Source organism: Phasianus colchicus, chromosome 14, assembly GCF_987193195.1.
Source record: "Phasianus colchicus chromosome 14, bPhaCol1.hap1.1, whole genome shotgun sequence".
Lineage (NCBI taxonomy): Eukaryota > Metazoa > Chordata > Aves > Galliformes > Phasianidae > Phasianus > Phasianus colchicus.
Window position 1 is genome coordinate 18,984,464 of NC_143449.1, and position 16,223 is coordinate 19,000,686.

At 47.0% G+C, this 16,223-nt stretch overlaps 2 protein-coding genes across 8 annotated transcripts in view; both read left to right on the top strand.

The window, feature by feature from the left end:
- Positions 1-5,845, top strand: part of LOC116229508 (fibronectin type-III domain-containing protein 3a-like) — a 37,639-nt gene extending 31,794 nt beyond the window's left edge. For all 6 annotated transcript variants that reach the window (XM_031594013.2, XM_031594015.2, XM_031594012.2 and 3 more), the window contains 6 exons: positions 10-159; positions 470-750; positions 1,325-1,537; positions 2,210-2,376; positions 2,585-2,706; positions 3,258-5,845. In XM_031594013.2, the coding sequence (XP_031449873.1) occupies positions 10-159; positions 470-750; positions 1,325-1,537; positions 2,210-2,376; positions 2,585-2,706; positions 3,258-3,575 (1,251 nt within the window). In that variant the 3' untranslated portion in view covers positions 3,576-5,845. The remainder of the gene's footprint in view (positions 1-9; positions 160-469; positions 751-1,324; positions 1,538-2,209; positions 2,377-2,584; positions 2,707-3,257) is intronic.
- A 4,187-nt stretch (positions 5,846-10,032) lies between these two features.
- Positions 10,033-13,263, top strand: TAF9B (TATA-box binding protein associated factor 9b). Of its 2 annotated transcripts, none has more exons than XM_031594011.2 (7): positions 10,033-10,167; positions 10,238-10,319; positions 10,407-10,543; positions 10,623-10,733; positions 11,842-11,923; positions 12,179-12,292; positions 12,684-13,263. In XM_031594011.2, the coding sequence occupies exons 1-7, from the start codon at positions 10,117-10,119 to the stop codon at positions 12,848-12,850; spliced, it is 744 nt and encodes a 247-aa protein (XP_031449871.2). In that variant the 5' UTR covers positions 10,033-10,116; the 3' UTR covers positions 12,851-13,263. The 2 variants fall into 2 exon arrangements, with proteins under 2 accessions (XP_031449871.2, XP_031449870.2); XM_031594010.2 differs by having other exon boundaries at positions 10,034-10,167; positions 10,599-10,733.
- The last annotated feature ends 2,960 nt before the right edge of the window (positions 13,264-16,223 follow it).

Genomic DNA, 16,223 nt, shown 5'->3' on the forward strand with positions numbered 1-16,223 from the left:
AACCTGCAGAGTCCTGCGTGCAATGGTGCAGAAATCAGTGAATACAGACTGGAGTGGGGACAGGTGGAAGGATCAATGCATGTCATTTACACAGGCCCTTGCCAGAGCTATGAAGTAAAGGGTCTCACACCTGCAACCACATATTACTGTCGTGTACAGGTATGAAAAGCCTTTTTTTTGTGTTAGTAACCAAATGAGCAGGTAGATACAGGTGGAAGAAAAACTTCAGTTCTGGATCAATGCAATTATATACTGCCATCTATTAAGGCTTTCCTTCCCCCCCAGTCCCTCCTAACTACATGTATCTAAAAATAAGATATTGCATTAAATACCAGGTGTCATGTTTGCAATGTATTTGGGCAGTTTCCCTTGCTCTTCCATGTTGGTGATGGCATGCAGAAGGAAGCATGGTAAATGTACTGAGTAGAAAAGTGTGGATTCAGTTAACAATCCATGGTGTCCCTTCCAGGCTGTGAACATGGCTGGGGTTGGGCTGTTTGGAGAGACTGGAGTGGTGACAACCCCTGCATCAGTGCCTGCGGCCGTGTCCGCACTGCAGCTGCTGGAGGAAGACCAAATGGAAGTTTCTCTTCCTTTATCAACGTGCCTTGCAATTCAATGGGAAGAACCGTGTTGTCATGGGGCAGAGATCACTGGATATAATATAGAATATGGGGAAAAGCAGCTTGTAACTGTTGGAAGGAATACAAGCCACATTCTTGAGAATTTGCTGCCTGATACTCTCTACAGGTAATATCAGTTTTCTTTTAAAGCTGCATCTGTAGCAGCTTTCATTCACTAGCTGTAAGGGCAGTTTTTTTAAACTCTGTAGTAATGTCTTTCAGCTTACAGAATATGCTTGGTTCACTCTGCAACTCTGAACAAATCAAATCATCATATCAAGACTTTAAGCCTTGACATTTAGCAGGAAGGTTGCTGCACTAAGACTGTCGTTTGGTTCTCAAAGCCAAGGCTTTGCTCTGGGCTTCTTTTAATTCCTGATGGCTTATTTGGTATGATTGGTACTTCACCAAAAGAGAGTCTGTGTGTGCAGAGGGGTAGAGCCCCTCTCTTGGCTGATCATCGCCTTGGAGAAGCTGGGTGCTGGTTCACAGTGTAAACCTGAACAATGCTGAGAAATGCTGAAATGTTATTAGGTTGAAATTACAATTATTTTCACTTGTTTTGAAATAGATTATTTTTAACTTTTAACTGCATTTTAATTCCTTTATTGTTCGTAGTTATATTCTTTACAGATGTTAACTGATTACCTAGCATTTTTCAGGGCCCGATAATAACCATATAGCTCTTCTCATGTTTCTAGGGTGAGAATACAGGCCATAAACAGCTTTGGAGTTGGTCCTTTCAGTCATTCCATTAAAGCCAAAACGAAACCACTACCTCCTGACCCTCCTCACCTTGAATGTGTGGTCTTCAGCTACCAGAGCCTTAAACTTAAATGGGGTGAAGGTCCTAGCAGAGCTTTAATTACCAACCCTACACAGTTCAACTTGCAGATGGAGGACAGGTTTGGCAGGTAAGATAAGTGGAACACTGAGGATATTCTTGACGCATTAAAACTTTGTGTCAGGTTTTTTAAGACCTTTTAACTATTCTCACCTATGTTTGCACCAGTGAGTTGCTCGGACCTCCCAAATGTTCCTGCAATTTTGGCATCCCATCTTTCAACTATAGAAGTGCTGTGAATAGCTGCTGTGCTTGTATGTACTTGTAAAAAGTAAATCCTATTTACTGCTCAGATAATAACACGTTACTGTCTGACAGCCTTGTCAGTTTTTGTATTTCTTGAAAATCCTGAAATGAAGTCCAGTTTGCATACAGGCACACAGCTGTTCTTGACTTGCAGTTACAAACAAACCTAGCATACACAGGGGTGGTTCTCTTCATTGAAACCCAGAGTTTGGCCGTGTATTTTCTGTGGGGTGCTGTAGCTCAGTGCCCTGCCAGTTTAATGACTGTCTGGGGAATATAAATGAAGTCTGGAAGCAGCATGGATGGTGCGTGCTGCTGAGGAGTGCACATAAGGAACCACTGGTCACAATAGCAGTGCTGAGCTGCCTGCTGTGCACAGCACGTGTGTGTGTGATGCTGGGGCACAAGGAATGCATTGTCAGCATTGTTGTGCTAACGTCACACATACCAATTAGTGATCCCTGAATACTTCTGACTTGTCTGTTTTTTCTTCCAGGTTTGTTACAGTTTATAGTGGTCCATGTCATACATACAAAGTACAGCGGCTCAGTGAATCCACCACGTACTATTTCAAAATCCAGGCATACAATGATGCTGGAGAGGGAGAGTTTTCTGACGTTTACGCTTTCACTACAACCAAGTCTCCCCCTGCATCTCTTAAAGGTGAGCATTAGAGATCTCAGTGAGCACGTATGTGGTAGGGTGGATGCTAAAAACCCACTTTCCCAGTAAAATGGAACATGTGCAAACTAAGGGATTATTGTAAGCAAGGAAACTGAATATGAATGACTGTCACTGGTGATTTTGGCTTATTCCTTCCGGTTCCTTACAGACGATTTTCTAATCTACCAACAAATTGCTTCTATTCTAGCACCCAAAGCAAATCAGCTGGAAGAAAACACTTATGAAATCACATGGGAACCTTTACAGCCGATGAAAGGAGATTCCATTGTTTACATCCTCCAGCTTGCTGCTGGGAGAGAGTTTGATCAGGTACTTTCTGTTTCACAAAATGAACTCAAGGCTTTTTACCTATAAAAAGGATTGCCAACATTTTCCTCTTCAATTGTTCAGGGTTTTTTTTACGAATCTGATAACGTTTTAAATTCTTAAGTTATTCCAAAGCACATCCTCCTTTGCTCAGCTCACGTGAGAGCAGTAGCTCTCCAAGTAGCAGCACTAGTTTGAATGTTTCATACCAGTTGTTTGCTGTTAGTCACACTGCATGGAAGCAGCATCACTGCAGATGTATGTCCTGGCAGGGAAGGGTGGGCAGGCTTTTTGGAGTGCTGTTCTCAAGCCTAACACAGATTGCACAACTGTATGTTTTCTTCAGCTTGTTGTTTTTGTCAGCAGGCAAATTCCTGCTGCTTCTGCTCTTCCTTTCAAGTAGAAGCACTTATGTGGAAATAATCTGTTAAGCAAACACAGTGTTTCAGATCTGTGTTGACACTTTGCTTGTACTGTCAGAGCAAATGGCTGCAAAGGCAGTTTGTAAGACGAATCCTGTTTAGAGTGGTTCTCTTTCTTCTTGTGCTGACCAGGTATACAAGGGACCAGAGACTTCCTTCCGTCTCACGGGCCTGCAGACAAACTGTGAATACCGGATCAGAGTCTGCGCTGGCCGTCAGTCCCAGGACGCTGCTGGATCCCAAGAACTGTATGGACCTTACAGCCCCAGTGCAGTGTTCTCATCTCAGAAGCAGGAGCTGGAGTCGCAGTGTGCCGCCGTGCCCACGGAGCTGGCAGACAGTAAGAAGACGTTGCATGAGGAGCGCTTCATCGCCATCGTTCTTCTCTGCGGGTTCGCAGTGGTTGCTATTTTATTTGCTGTCGTTATTCAATACTTTGTGATCAAGTAGACAAGAACCTACTCAGTGCTCAGCTTTTTGTACAGAAGCTATTTCGGGTATTTATGGTTAGTTCTAATTGAAATCCTAGCTGGTAATGTGTGGATATGCGCATTTCCGCCCTGCTGCTGGCTGACAGCGAGGCTGGGTCGGCAGATCCTTTCCAAATACTGAACACAGATTTCTTGTAGAAAGGGTAATCCTTTGTCCTCTATAATCAGGGTTAGCTGTTAAGAAAACAGCACAAACTGCCTTATTGTGCACACTGGTGTGTGTGTGTGCACGCTCTGCTCTCTCTGAATTCACACGAGGCCCCTTGGGCAGTCAGAGAGGGACGGCGTTATTAGAGCAAGTCCTTTCCAAGTACAGCTAGAGCAGTGGTAGCCCATCAGCAGTGTGTAACCAGGCATCGTCGCAGTTCGGTATACGTGACATACAGCAGCACAAATGCTTAAGCTTAGAGCAGTACTGTATTGCAGAACATTACTCGAGCATACCACATTTAATATACTGTAGAAGGAAAGCAGAATATTGACTTTGACTTAGTGATATTACTACTTTACAGTTATTTTAAGTTTGGATTCAGTAATAATCATTTCGAGCGTTTAAAGTAGCGGGTGCCAGCATTTGTAGGGTTTGAATCGAGATGCTTAGACACAATGTTAGCAGGATGCCATGTCCATGCAGCAGCCGCGTTCGGATATGGCAGTGCAGGAAAGGCCCCTTTGCATTGCACACCTGTGAACGCAGTGCTTCCTGCTGGTGGTGAGCAGCTGTTGGCCCAATCCACATTTCACTCTCAGTGCCTGAGAGAAAAGTAATTTCCTGTGCTTTGGATGAAATCTTTGCAGCGTTTCCAGAAAAGCACAGGTATTGTCTTTAAGGAGAAAGAGTGCATTTATGATAAATGTTACACTATTTGGCTCAAACTGAGCAAATGTTTTTTGTACTATTATTAACCTAAAAAATAAAACTTCAGACTGCTTTTGGATGCCCTTCTTACGTAACCCGAATGATCAAATTGTACGTGAAAGAACTCTTTTTAGCTAACATTTGTACAATGTTTTAACCGACCTGCTATCCCGGTGGTAGCAGCTTCACATTCCGTTGTTTCCTAGATGGGAATGTTCAGCCTGCTATGAGCTTCTCTGAGACGTGTCCTGTTTGTCAGGGGGGATTTTGGGTGGGCGCTGTGCACTACATCTGCCCTTCTCGTTACTTCTGCTTGCGAATACCTGCGGGTGAATCTGACAGCTGTCTTCTCCGTGCCAAAGGCTTTGAAAGCTGGAGCTCGCAAGTTTAGAAAGCATTTAGAATGGGTCTTCCTAACAGCATGGGAGCGTGGCATAGAAAGCTCGAGTGAGGGTTATCACACTATACCCACCAGAACGAGGCACTTGTACGTGGAGTGCTGGATGTGCTAGTGCTGCAGGCTAGGGATTGCCAGTAATTAATCACTTTAAGGGTCTTTCTCCTATGGCAGTTGATGAATAATGTTGCGTTGTAGTTCGAGGCATTGTGTTGTATTTCAGATGTGGAGAACCTAAATTATGACATAGTATCGCTTAATACTCGTAAAAGTAGATTTATGGTGCAATCTGAAATTAATCTTTTCAAAATGTACTCTTCATTTTGTACTCTATTTATTTTGATTAAAAGTCCTGGAAAAATGTATGTTTGAATGTATTGTTCTACTTGTAGCAGAACTTTAAGTTAATCATTTATTATATCATAGAAATCTCTCCCTCCGCTTTTGGAAAGAGTTTTATACAGATCTTAGTGTCTTTAGTTTGCAGAAGAGTTTACAGTCTGTCTCTGTTCCTCTTTATAGTCTACTTTTAGCAAATACGACCGCCTTCAGCAAATCTCTGTTGCCAAAGGGTTATTTCTTTTAACTCTTAGAACGAAGTTTGTAGAGGTTAATTCACAATACTATTTCTGATGATTTTAAAAGGTAAATTAGGATTGCAAAGTAAATACTAACAAGGGACAGCTCCTAAAAAAAAAAAGTAAAAGTTCTTCTGTAATTGCCACAAAGTACTCAATGTTTGCAGATGTACCGGAGAGCCTCCCGCAGTGCAGATGGACATCAGCTCTTATCCATTCCAGAACGATACACCCTAGTGGCATTAATGTGTTAGGTATCTTCATTTCTTCTGTATTGTAATTTTGAGGTATCTCTATGTTAAAGCTGCCATGCATTGTATTACTAAATTGTAACTATCAAATAGATAATATATTTAATACAGCCAATAAATAATACGAATGTATTCAGATTTGAACACAGGGTTGTTGTGTGTTTCTTGTGGGCTTTGTCCTTATCTGGGAGCAGTCGCTTCTGAAGCGTGTAATTGAACTGGAGGAGCGTAGTATCATGCGAAGCATCACAGCTGAATCTATGCAGCTCTTTCTGGAAGAAAAGTTAAAGGTAGGTGTCCTGGAGGGCCATTAGGGAAGGAGTTGTGCCCTTACCCTTCTATCACTGCTTACGTTTTGTCTCGTGCCATCAAAGGTTTCAGTTTGTTCCTTAATGCTTGGCTTTTTGTTCTGCCTTCAGGACTCAGAGTGACTGCCTTCAGGCTGCAGAGGCGCTGGGTACAGAACCTGGGCTCTGGGCTCCATGACGTGACGCAGCCAGCGGTGCTCTGGTGATCCTGTGGCAGTAAGTCCTGTCCAGCAGATGAGTTCAGAACTTTGCAGACCCTCTTCCTTGGGGGCTGTGGCAGGGCATGGACCAGAGCCGGTGCTGAGCAGCAGGTGGTTGAGGACAGGCTGCACCTCGGCCCTTGGGAAGGGTAGAACAGGAGCTCTGTGGCTTTGTAAGCAGATGGCACTCCCAGAAGGCCACTGCCACCCACATTCGTCCCATAAGGGGAGGGCAGCTGACCAGATTTGTGAGCACAGTTTCTGAGGACAGCAGCCAGAGCTGTCTGAGTTTTTGTAGCTGTTTCCCATGCTGCCTATTGTGCAGCGATCCATCCTTTCCTCCCTGTGTGCTGCTAATGGTGCTGCACTAAATCACACCCTTCATTCTGCTTTCCTTCTTACCCTGCAAAGGGTACCTGCAGTCACAGATAGAACTGTTTTATCCTTTGATAGTAGAAAATTAACAAGCCCGTTTGGACCAGTTTCACAGTTTTCCATCATTCTGTGTTTATTTAGGGCCTTTCCCACTTGAGCTCTTCCCCAGCAGATGCCATGGGGTGATAAATTGCTAGTGGCTGTATTAAGTTAGGATGGAAAAGCCTTTATTTGAACATCAGTCTTCAGGATGAGACAGCCTGACATTGAGCCCTGATTTACTTTCCACTTCAGAAAAGATCAGAGATTGCGAGCTGGAAGCACCAGGTTGGGGGAGGCGAAGGGAAATGGGATCATTCCAGAGAAAACAAGGGAAGCCTCCAGGGAGCAGTGGGTTAATGGCACTCAACTCAGCATCTGAGATGCTGCTCTCACTGCTCAGCTTGCAGCAGGGTGAGTCCTGCCACGCTCTTCAGGAATTCCTCCCTAACCCTGAATGAAGTGAGCAGGATGCCTGGTAGGAAAGAAACCTCCTCCTTGGAGCTGTACTCTTTACAGCTCTTCTGTCTGAAAGACTGTCCCAAACCCAGCATTTTGCAGAGCCAAACAGTGTGGGATTTGGGCTTGAAAGGTCAGTGCTGAACACAGTCACTGCATTATGTTGACAGAGCCTTGCTTTTAACATTAGCAGGATTTCTGCTGTCATTTCCAAGAGGTTGAAGCACTGGCTGTTTTTTCAAGAGATCGAGGTATCCCAGTGCCTCAAGACAAGACAAGCTGCCCAAGTGTGAAGGCTGCACTTTTTTGCTGCTCCTTAAGCACTTCTAAAAATCCTTCAGAAATCTCAACACCTGATGCTGTGCTGGTGAGGTGGGGTGGGCTGTGGGCTGCACAGTGTCTAAGCAGATAGCTCCCAGCCTGGGGAGTCACCTCTGATGAATGTCACTGGTTCAGTGGAGGCAATCGGAGGAGGCAGTGCTCAGCCTGGCCTCACTGTGACCTGATTTCCTGCTTTCTAACTCTGAAAGAAACCTCAGTGTCTGGGCAGAGATGAGAAGCAACTGCTCTTTTATTCGGGCAGCAGGCAGAGTGCTCACGGAGAGCTGAACGCCGACATTCATGGCACGGCCAGGGGACAGGAGCCGAGGAGGAAGCTTCTGAGGCCAAGCGGAGGGATGGAGCCTCTGGGTCCAAAAGGGCCTCTGGCTGCTCTCTGAGGTAAACCCATATGAAGTGCCTTGCCTCTTATAAAAGGCGCTGTTGGCAGATGGCTTGCTGAGGCCGAGTCTCACCCTAATCCCCAGCCTGTGTCCTGCTCACGGAGGAAAAGCTCCCCTCCTCCTCTATGCTAAGATGAGAGGAAAAAGTGGGTTTTGTTTGTTGTCTAAGGTCAGTGTCTGGAATTCATCCTCCGTTCCCTCCTTGCAGGATGTTTTTGTGTAATATTCTATGACTCATGAAAGTCAAATGACTTGGACCAAAGCACTGCAGCACTTCCAGCCAAAGAGCTCAGCAGCAGCACTTGGCTGTCTGCACGTCCAGCACCAACACGTGCTGCTCCCAGCGCCTCGAGCCCCACGGGGCCACCTCTGCCCTCTGCAATGCTCTGCAGTGCAGGCAATAACCCCGGGATGGGGAACCCCTCCTGCTGCAGCCCCACAGCTGGCGTTGTTTCACTGCAGGACGGTGCTGAGAGCTGTGCCTGCATCTCTGTGTAGGTTGCGTTTGCAGCTTCCAGGTGTGGTGGGCACGATGGGGACAGGTTGGCACTTAATTGGACGTGGTGATCTCAGAGGTCTTTTCCCAGCCTTAACGGTTCTGTGGTTCTATGAAATGTTCTCTGTGGGAATGAGAACCTGAGGAAGGCTTTGCAGTGCGTGGCAGCGCGGAGCTGTGGCATTACAGCGGGGTCACAGCGGCTGTTTGTCTCTATTCAGATGTGGGGCTCAGTTGGAATCTGTGTGGGAAGGGCCGTCCTTGGGCTCCTTCAGGCTGCGGGGATCAGTTGCTGTCTGGAGCACGAGGCTTATGAGGAGCAGCTGAGGGAGCTGGGATTGTTTAGTCTGGAGAAGAGGAGGCTCAGAGTGTAGGAAATATCCAAATAATTTTCCAGGACGGTATCTCTGATAAAGCAGATTTTATTTGCAATTGCAATGGCGGGCCTCCTGCAGGCAGGAGAGCACCCAGAAAACAGAATTACATCTTTTATTCCCTATTCCCCGACGCTGATCTCTTTCTCCCCTGGTTCCTCATTGGCTGAGTGTTTTAGGTTCACAATCTTCTCGATGCTTCACTAAACATGGAAACACTGGACAAACATAAATTTTTGCTGCATAGGTGTAAATCTCCAGTTAATTAATTAACTTATTCCACACCTGTACAAGGCCAGGTTGGATGGGGCCCTGGGCAGCCTGGTCGAGCATTACATGGGGTGGTTGGTGGCCCTGCATGTGGCAGGGGGTTGGAGATTTGTGATCCTTGAGGTTCCTTCCAACCCTGGCCATTCTGTGATTATTTTGCAGATATCTGCTTGTCCTTCCTTCCACAAAGATCAGCTCGGGAGAAAGACGGGAGTATCTTGGTGCCTGCCTTCACCCCCAACCTTCTCACGGACTGAGACAGTCCAGCCTTGTGTAGAGGCCATAGCTTCTCTGATGTTTTTCTTTTGCTGGCAGTTGCTTATGCTAACAGAACAGCTCTACGATATGTTTGCTAATCCCTAACACTCTACTCGCATTGTTTGGAACATGTAACAACTATTCCAGTTTTGCAAGAAAGAATTAATCACATAATTCAGGAATAATGTTCCTAAAACACGCCGCTAACGTATATGGTATTTTACTTCTTAGATCAACTATCTCTAAGGATGAGTTACAGAATACAAATGCATGATGTTCTACTTCTTCAAACCGACTGCTCTCTTTAATATCCATTCCCGCAAGAGGAGACCTCACTGCACTCTGCAACTTCCTGAAGGGAGGCTGTGGTGAGGAGGGGTTTGGCTTCTTCTCCCAGGCAACGAACAGGGCATGGCTGCAAGTTGTACCAGCGGAGGTTTGGGTTGGACGTGAGGAAGAACTTTTTCTCCCAGCCAGAGGCCAGGCACTGGGATGGCTGCTCAGGGAGGTGGTGGAGTCGCCGTCCCTGCAGTGTTCAGGAGGCGCCTGGATGAGGGGCTGCGAGATGTGCTTTAGTGCTTGTGGTAACAGTGTGGTGGGACTGGGTGATCTTGTGGTTCTATCGTTCTGTGCTCAGCACGGGCCCGAAGGGGGTGCTGCCGTGGCTGTCGTTTTCCCCACCGATGTATTTATGTTAAAAGCACTGATCCCGCGCCACTACGCTGCGTGTTAAACGGAAAGAAGGCAGCGGCCGCTGCGATGCGGGCAGGCCGCGCGCCCCGCCGCTCCCTCCCTTCCCCCAACAACGAAGCCGCGTCTCCATGGCAACGCCTCCTGCACTTCCGGCCGCCGCAGCGGCGCTCCCGCCCCCTGATGACGCAACCGGAAGTGGCCGACCTGCGGAGGCGGAAGCGATGGAGCCGGCCAAGATGGCGTCCCCCAAGAGCGCTCCGAAAGACGCGCAGGTACGGAGCGAGACCGCGGGGCCGAATCGGGCCGGGCCGGGCCGAGGTGACGGTGCGCGTTTCCCCGCAGGTGATGGCGCAGATCCTGAAGGATATGGGCATCACGGAGTACGAGCCGCGCGTCATCAACCAGATGCTGGAGTTCGCCTACAGTGAGCGGGGCGGCGCTGCGGGTCGGCCGGGCCCGGCCGGGGGGGGGGGGACGGGGACGGTTTGAGCCCAGCCTCCTCTTTCCCCAGGGTACGTGACCACGATCCTGGAGGACGCGAAGATTTACTCCAGCCACGCCAAGAAGACCAGCGTGGACGCGGACGACGTGAGGTTGGCGATCCAGTGCCGCACCGATCAGTCCTTCACGTCCCCGCCGCCCCGCGATGTGAGTTACGGCCGGGGGCGGCGGGGCGGGCGGGTGCGTAACGCCCTGCGTTCAGTTCCTGTTGGACATCGCCAGGCAGAAGAACCAGACGCCGCTGCCGCTGATCAAACCTTACTCCGGGCCCAGGCTGCCCCCTGACAGATACTGCCTGACGGCACCCAACTACCGCCTGAAGTCCCTGCAGAAGAAGGTGAGGGGCTGGGCAGGGCTGGCTGCACGGAGAGCACGCTGTGTTTGCAGGGAGTGCTGCTGAAAGGGGGGTGTGATGGCTGCGGCTCCTTTCCCCTGGAGACAGGCTGAGAGCTGGGTGTGTTTGGCCTGGGGAGGGAGAGCCCTTGGGAGGCATTGTTGTGCCCTTCCTCTGCCTAAAGGGTGCTGATAAGCAGAGGGAGGGTGACTTTCACACAGTCTGATGGTGACAGGACAAGAGGGGAATGGCTTTAAATTAAAAGGGGAGAGATTTATATCGTATGTGAGGGGAAAATCACTTACCCTGCACTGCAGTGACCTGCACTGCTGCCCAGAGCTGGGGGTGCCCATCCCTGGAGGTGCCCAAGGGGCTCTGGGCAGCCTGATCTTTAAGATCCCTTCCAACTCAGGCTGTGGTATGGTGTGATTCTATGAATACCGACCTGTGCATGCTGGAAGTAAGTGGTTATTGTCTCTAAGGATTTCTAGGTATGCTAACTGCTGATTAACTTCAAATACAAATAGTATAAAAAGAGCATCTGTGAGTTTTCTTAGTCTTACAGCAAAATTTACAAGCCTTATCATTCTGCTTGGAAAAGGCAAAAATAAGGTAAGGTGTTTGGTAGCACAGATACTAAAAGGTGTTTTGAACTTACTTACTTATGTTTTAGTTTTTAATCTGTTTTAGAGGGAGAAGATTCACTTTGCTTACTGAATAGTATCGAATGCCTCTGTTCATTTTAAAGAAAGAACTGTAAACACTGGGCTTAAGGTTAGATTGCTGGTATCAACAAGGGATGTGACTTGGTGCTGGATGAGGGGTAGAAGTGTCATTGTTGATCAGTGTTGTAGTTATTCTCCCCTGTAGAAGCTAACTTGATTGACCTATGTGCTGCTGGCAGATCAGCTCTATGCAGGTCTTTGTCCACAAGCTCTCCAGCTCATGGATTCACATCAGAGTCTGAGAACTTCAGTACTGGAACAGAGATTGCAGTCTAACAAAATATTGCTGTCTGTGGCCTTGTGGGAGGAACCACTTCCCACTTGCATGTGAAGAGCTGTTAATTCATTCCAAATGCGATGTTAAACTGAGCATTTTCTCTTGCCAGGTGGCCTCCTCTGCAGGAAGGATCACAGTCCCTCGCCTGAGCGTCGGAGCTGTGAGCAGCAGGCCCAGCACACCCACCTTAGGTAAGCAGCAGCTCGGTGGGGGTTTCCCATGGTGATTTGGTGAAGGAAAAAGTCTTGAGAAGTGTTTTTAAAGCATGCTTAGGGAGCTGGTAATGGTGGGTGCCACACGAACTTAGCATTTGGCACCTGAACTGACAGCATCAAAAAAACCAAGTAAGTTTATTTTAAAACGACTGTTGTAACCTGTGGTAAGTCTACATCACTGTGTGTGTCAGTGTGTTCCTGTGTATTCTGAGTGAATCGTTTTGAATTTAGGAACACCTTCAGCACAAACAGTGTCTGTTTCAACAAAAGTGGGCACTCCGGTGTCGCTCACGGGGCAGAGGTTCACTGTGCAGATCCCCTCTTCTCAGGCAGCAGTCAAGACAGGTAAGAGACAAACTACCAAGCAATGATTCCTCAGTTCTGCACAACTTCCCGGTGTTCTTTGTAGCAGAAAAGAAATTAATTTGTAGTAATAGTGTGGGAAATTATTTCACTTCCAGTGTTAGGTATTAGAAATCTCCTTAATCTCCTCATGTGAGACAATCTCGTCAGTCATTCTGGTAACTCCTACTTTTAGTTCCCATCTGTAGAACAGGGATGTCAATCAGAGCATGCACTGTTGCACAGGTTTCCCTTATCCCTTCACTGTCCCTTCTGCATTCCCTCACAGTTCTGCTCTCTCCCCTGACAGCTTCAGAGTGGAAATTGGGTTTCAGTGTAGGAAAATCATTTTTCCACATGTTCAGTTACTGACTTCTTTCTTTCATCTTTGCAGCCACACCAACTACTCCAACAGTTCAGAATGTGCTAATTAATCCATCATTAATTGGACCAAAGAACATTCTTATTACTACAAATATGGTATCATCACAGAATGCAGCGAATGAATCGAATCCCTTGAAAAGGAAGCACGAGGATGATGATGATTATGATAATTTGTGAGGAAGCTGCCCCATCCCTCCTGTTCTTCAGTGATTCATATTGAGTCTGAAAGGGTATTTTCCCCCCAGGTGTTCTTTGTAAGCTACTCAATAGCATGTCAGGACTCTGTTAGTATGCAGTTGGGTATACAGATGGTTGAACTGTGGAAGAATTACAAAGCAATTTGCATTTTCATCTGGTCTTTGAAGGCTTTTGGACTTTACAGCAGTGGTGACTGTCACAGAGGAGTGCAGCCCTCACATCTCTTCTTTTGCCTTGTTTCACACAGAAAAGAGTCCTCCCTGCAGCTTGGTGAGCTGAATGCTCAAAGTGCTGTTCTGTGCCAAAACCCCCACAACTTTTAGAGAATGGGGTGATATAGAATACAACAGCTAATTCATTTCATATCAAATAATAAAAAATCAAGTCTTGGATGAGGGAAGTGTCTTGGTTACTTTCCGCCCTTTCCCCCAAAAGCATTTAAAGCTTCTTGATTGCACAGGTTCAATACATTATTCTCCATGTGCTGTTCCAGTGCTCTCTTTAACAGGAGAAATACAGACAGGAACAGGTAGGGAAGAGGTAACAGCTCCCAGATTCCTTGTTCTGTGTTTCCAAAGAGCTCTGCAGCAGTGGGCACTTCCTCAAGCTTGTATTTTACATGTGCATTGTGGAAACCATTTCTGTCCTCATGGCAAAGCAGGTGAAGCTGATGAGGATCAGCTGGTGGCTTTTTGTACTGGAAGATGTTTCTGTTGTGTCTTAAGGTCCCAGGAATGCTCTAATAAACAAACAGAAGAACAAGTTCAACTTGTTTCTCTGTGTTTAAAGACCAAAGGAACAAAATGGTCTCAGCAATACAAGTGTTGTATAAAATAGTAATAGGTGGCACTACATAATGCTTAATTGCAATGGTTATAATTACAGTTTGTGTTACACACTGTATTATATGTTGTCATATAATTGTGAGATACATACATGTATATACACTATATAGTTGATTGTGTGTTTCTGAAAGCCCTCTCACTTTCCATATAAATGCATGAGTACATTTATATGCTCTGCCACATCAGATACCATTTTTCATACCTACAATAGAAAGTATAATAGTTAATCATTAGCTGTACAGCAACTGTGTGTACTAAGCTGTACTCACACTGCCTTGCATGTGATGCAATACATATTTAGATAATATAGTTTTATGTGTATATGTAAAGCATCTCTCCCACAAAGCTCATTTTTATATACATTTTAGACTCACACTACATGCATACACTTCATTTTTGTGTAATATATGCATGTATGTATGTATCTACATGGAATTTCACAGTCACACAATACATGTAACAGAATATAGCCCTATGTAATGGACAAAACCACACACTCTCACAAACACTGCCTTGTTTATATGCCTGCATACAATCAGGTACCCAATCTTTGCTATATGAGAAGCTATAACATATGATGAACACAAAGCACATGATATGAGAGGTAACATATGCATTATCATGCCATACTTTCTATACACATCAGTTTCCCCACCCCCATTGCCTGTGGGTCTCTGTTCACCCTCCCACCCCTGTATGTAGGTATACCTGTATACCTGTATACCTATCCTACCCATCTGCTGTGCTCTCATGCCCAGGGAGGCATGGCACACCCAGCACAGCAGGTAGGACAGGTTCCCTGCAGCCAGAGGCATGAAGCCCCAGCTACTTTACCTGGAGTTTTTTTTTTCCTTTGTGCCATCTTCATTTTGCAGTGATGAATCAGGCCTGACTCACCCCACATCCCCTTCCACAGCAGATAAGGTTTGTGAGGTGATGGAGAGCAAAGGGAAGAGGCACAGTACCAATTTCACACAGAAAAAAAACTGTCCTCTCACCCTTTGATGTTTACAAAGACGTGTTTGAACAGCTCCATGTTAAGAACCACACTCACCTTGCACCAACCAAAGAGCCACACAGCCAGAGAAAATAAACCTAACCTGCTCTTACAGCTCAGGCACAATGCTAACACCCAGCCAGTCAGACAGACTACAGCTTGCATTGTTACTAACAGGAACCCTCTCTCACCTTGTCAGCATTCTCACAGAATCACAGAATCACAGAATGACCTGGGTTGGAGGGGACCTCAAGGATCATGCAGTTCCAACCCCCCTGCCTAGCAGGGCCACCAAACATACACCTTTACTAGATCAGGTTGCCCAGAGCCTCGTCCAACCTGGTCTTGAACACCTCCAAGGACGGGGCATCCACAACATCCCTGGGCAGCCTGTTCCAGGACCTAACCACCCTCCTAGTAAAAAACTTCCCCCTAACATCCAACCTAAATCCTCCCTCTTTTAACTTAAAACCATTTCCCCGTGTCCTGCTATTATCAGCCCTTATGAAGAGTTTACTCCCCTCCTGGGAGTAAGTTCCCTTCAGATATTGAAAGGCTGCAATGAGGTCGCCCCGCAACCTTCTCTTCTCCAGGCTGAACAAACCCAACTCCCCCAGCCTGTCCTCATAGGGGAGGTGCTCCAGCCCCCTGATCATCTTCGTGGCCCTCCTCTGGACCCTTTCCAAAATCTCCATGTCTTTTTTGTACTGAGGGCTCCACACCTGAACACAGTACTCCAGATGGGGCCTCACAAGAGCAGAGTAGAGAGGGACAATCACCTCCCTATCCCTGCTGACCACCCCTCTCCTGATGGAGCCCAGGATCCCATTTGCTTTCCGGGCTGCCAGAGCGCACTGCTGGCTCATGTTAAGTTTCTCATCTATCAGGACCCCTAGGTCTTTCTCTGCCGAGCTGCTCTCAAGGACAACTCCCCCCAGCCTGTACAGGTGCCTGGGGTTCTTCCGGCCCAAGTGCAAAACCTTGCACTTTGCCTTATTGAACCTCATTAGGTTCACCCGAGCCCAGCTTTCCAGCCTGTCAAGGTCCCTCTGAATGGCCTCCATTCCCTCCACCGTATCGACTGCACCACTCAGCTTGGTGTCATCAGCAAACTTGCTGAGGGTGCACTCCATTCCCTCATCGATGTCATTAATAAAGATGTTAAAGAGCACCGGTCCCAAGACAGACCCTTGAGGGACACCGCTCGTTACCGGCCTCCACCTGGACATAGAGCCATTGACCACCACCCTCTGTCTGCGGCCTTTCAACCAATTGCTTATCCATCTAGTTGTCCACCCGTCAAATCCACTTCCCTCCAGTTTGGAGATGAGGATGTGATGGGGGACCATGTCAAAGGCCTTGCTCAGGTCCAGGTAAATGACATCAGTTGCCTTCCCTTCGTCCACCAATGCCGTCACTCCATCATAGAAGGCCACAAGATTGGTTAAGCATGACCTTCCCCTGGTGAAGCCATGCTGGCTATCTAGGATCACGTGCTCGTTCTTTATGT

What these genes read in the sequence shown, in the direction of transcription:
- TAF9B (XM_031594010.2), top strand. Translation starts at nt 10,117, where the DNA reads ATGGAGCCGGCCAAGATGGCGTCCCCCAAGAGCGCTCCGAAAGACGCG. An exon ending in CGTCCCCGCCGCCCCGCGAT is followed by an intron (nt 10,544 to 10,598) that starts GTGAGTTACGGC and finishes CCCTGCGTTCAG; the next exon opens with TTCCTGTTGGACATCGCCAG. An exon ending in GCCCAGCACACCCACCTTAG is followed by an intron (nt 11,924 to 12,178) that starts GTAAGCAGCAGC and finishes TTTTGAATTTAG; the next exon opens with GAACACCTTCAGCACAAACA.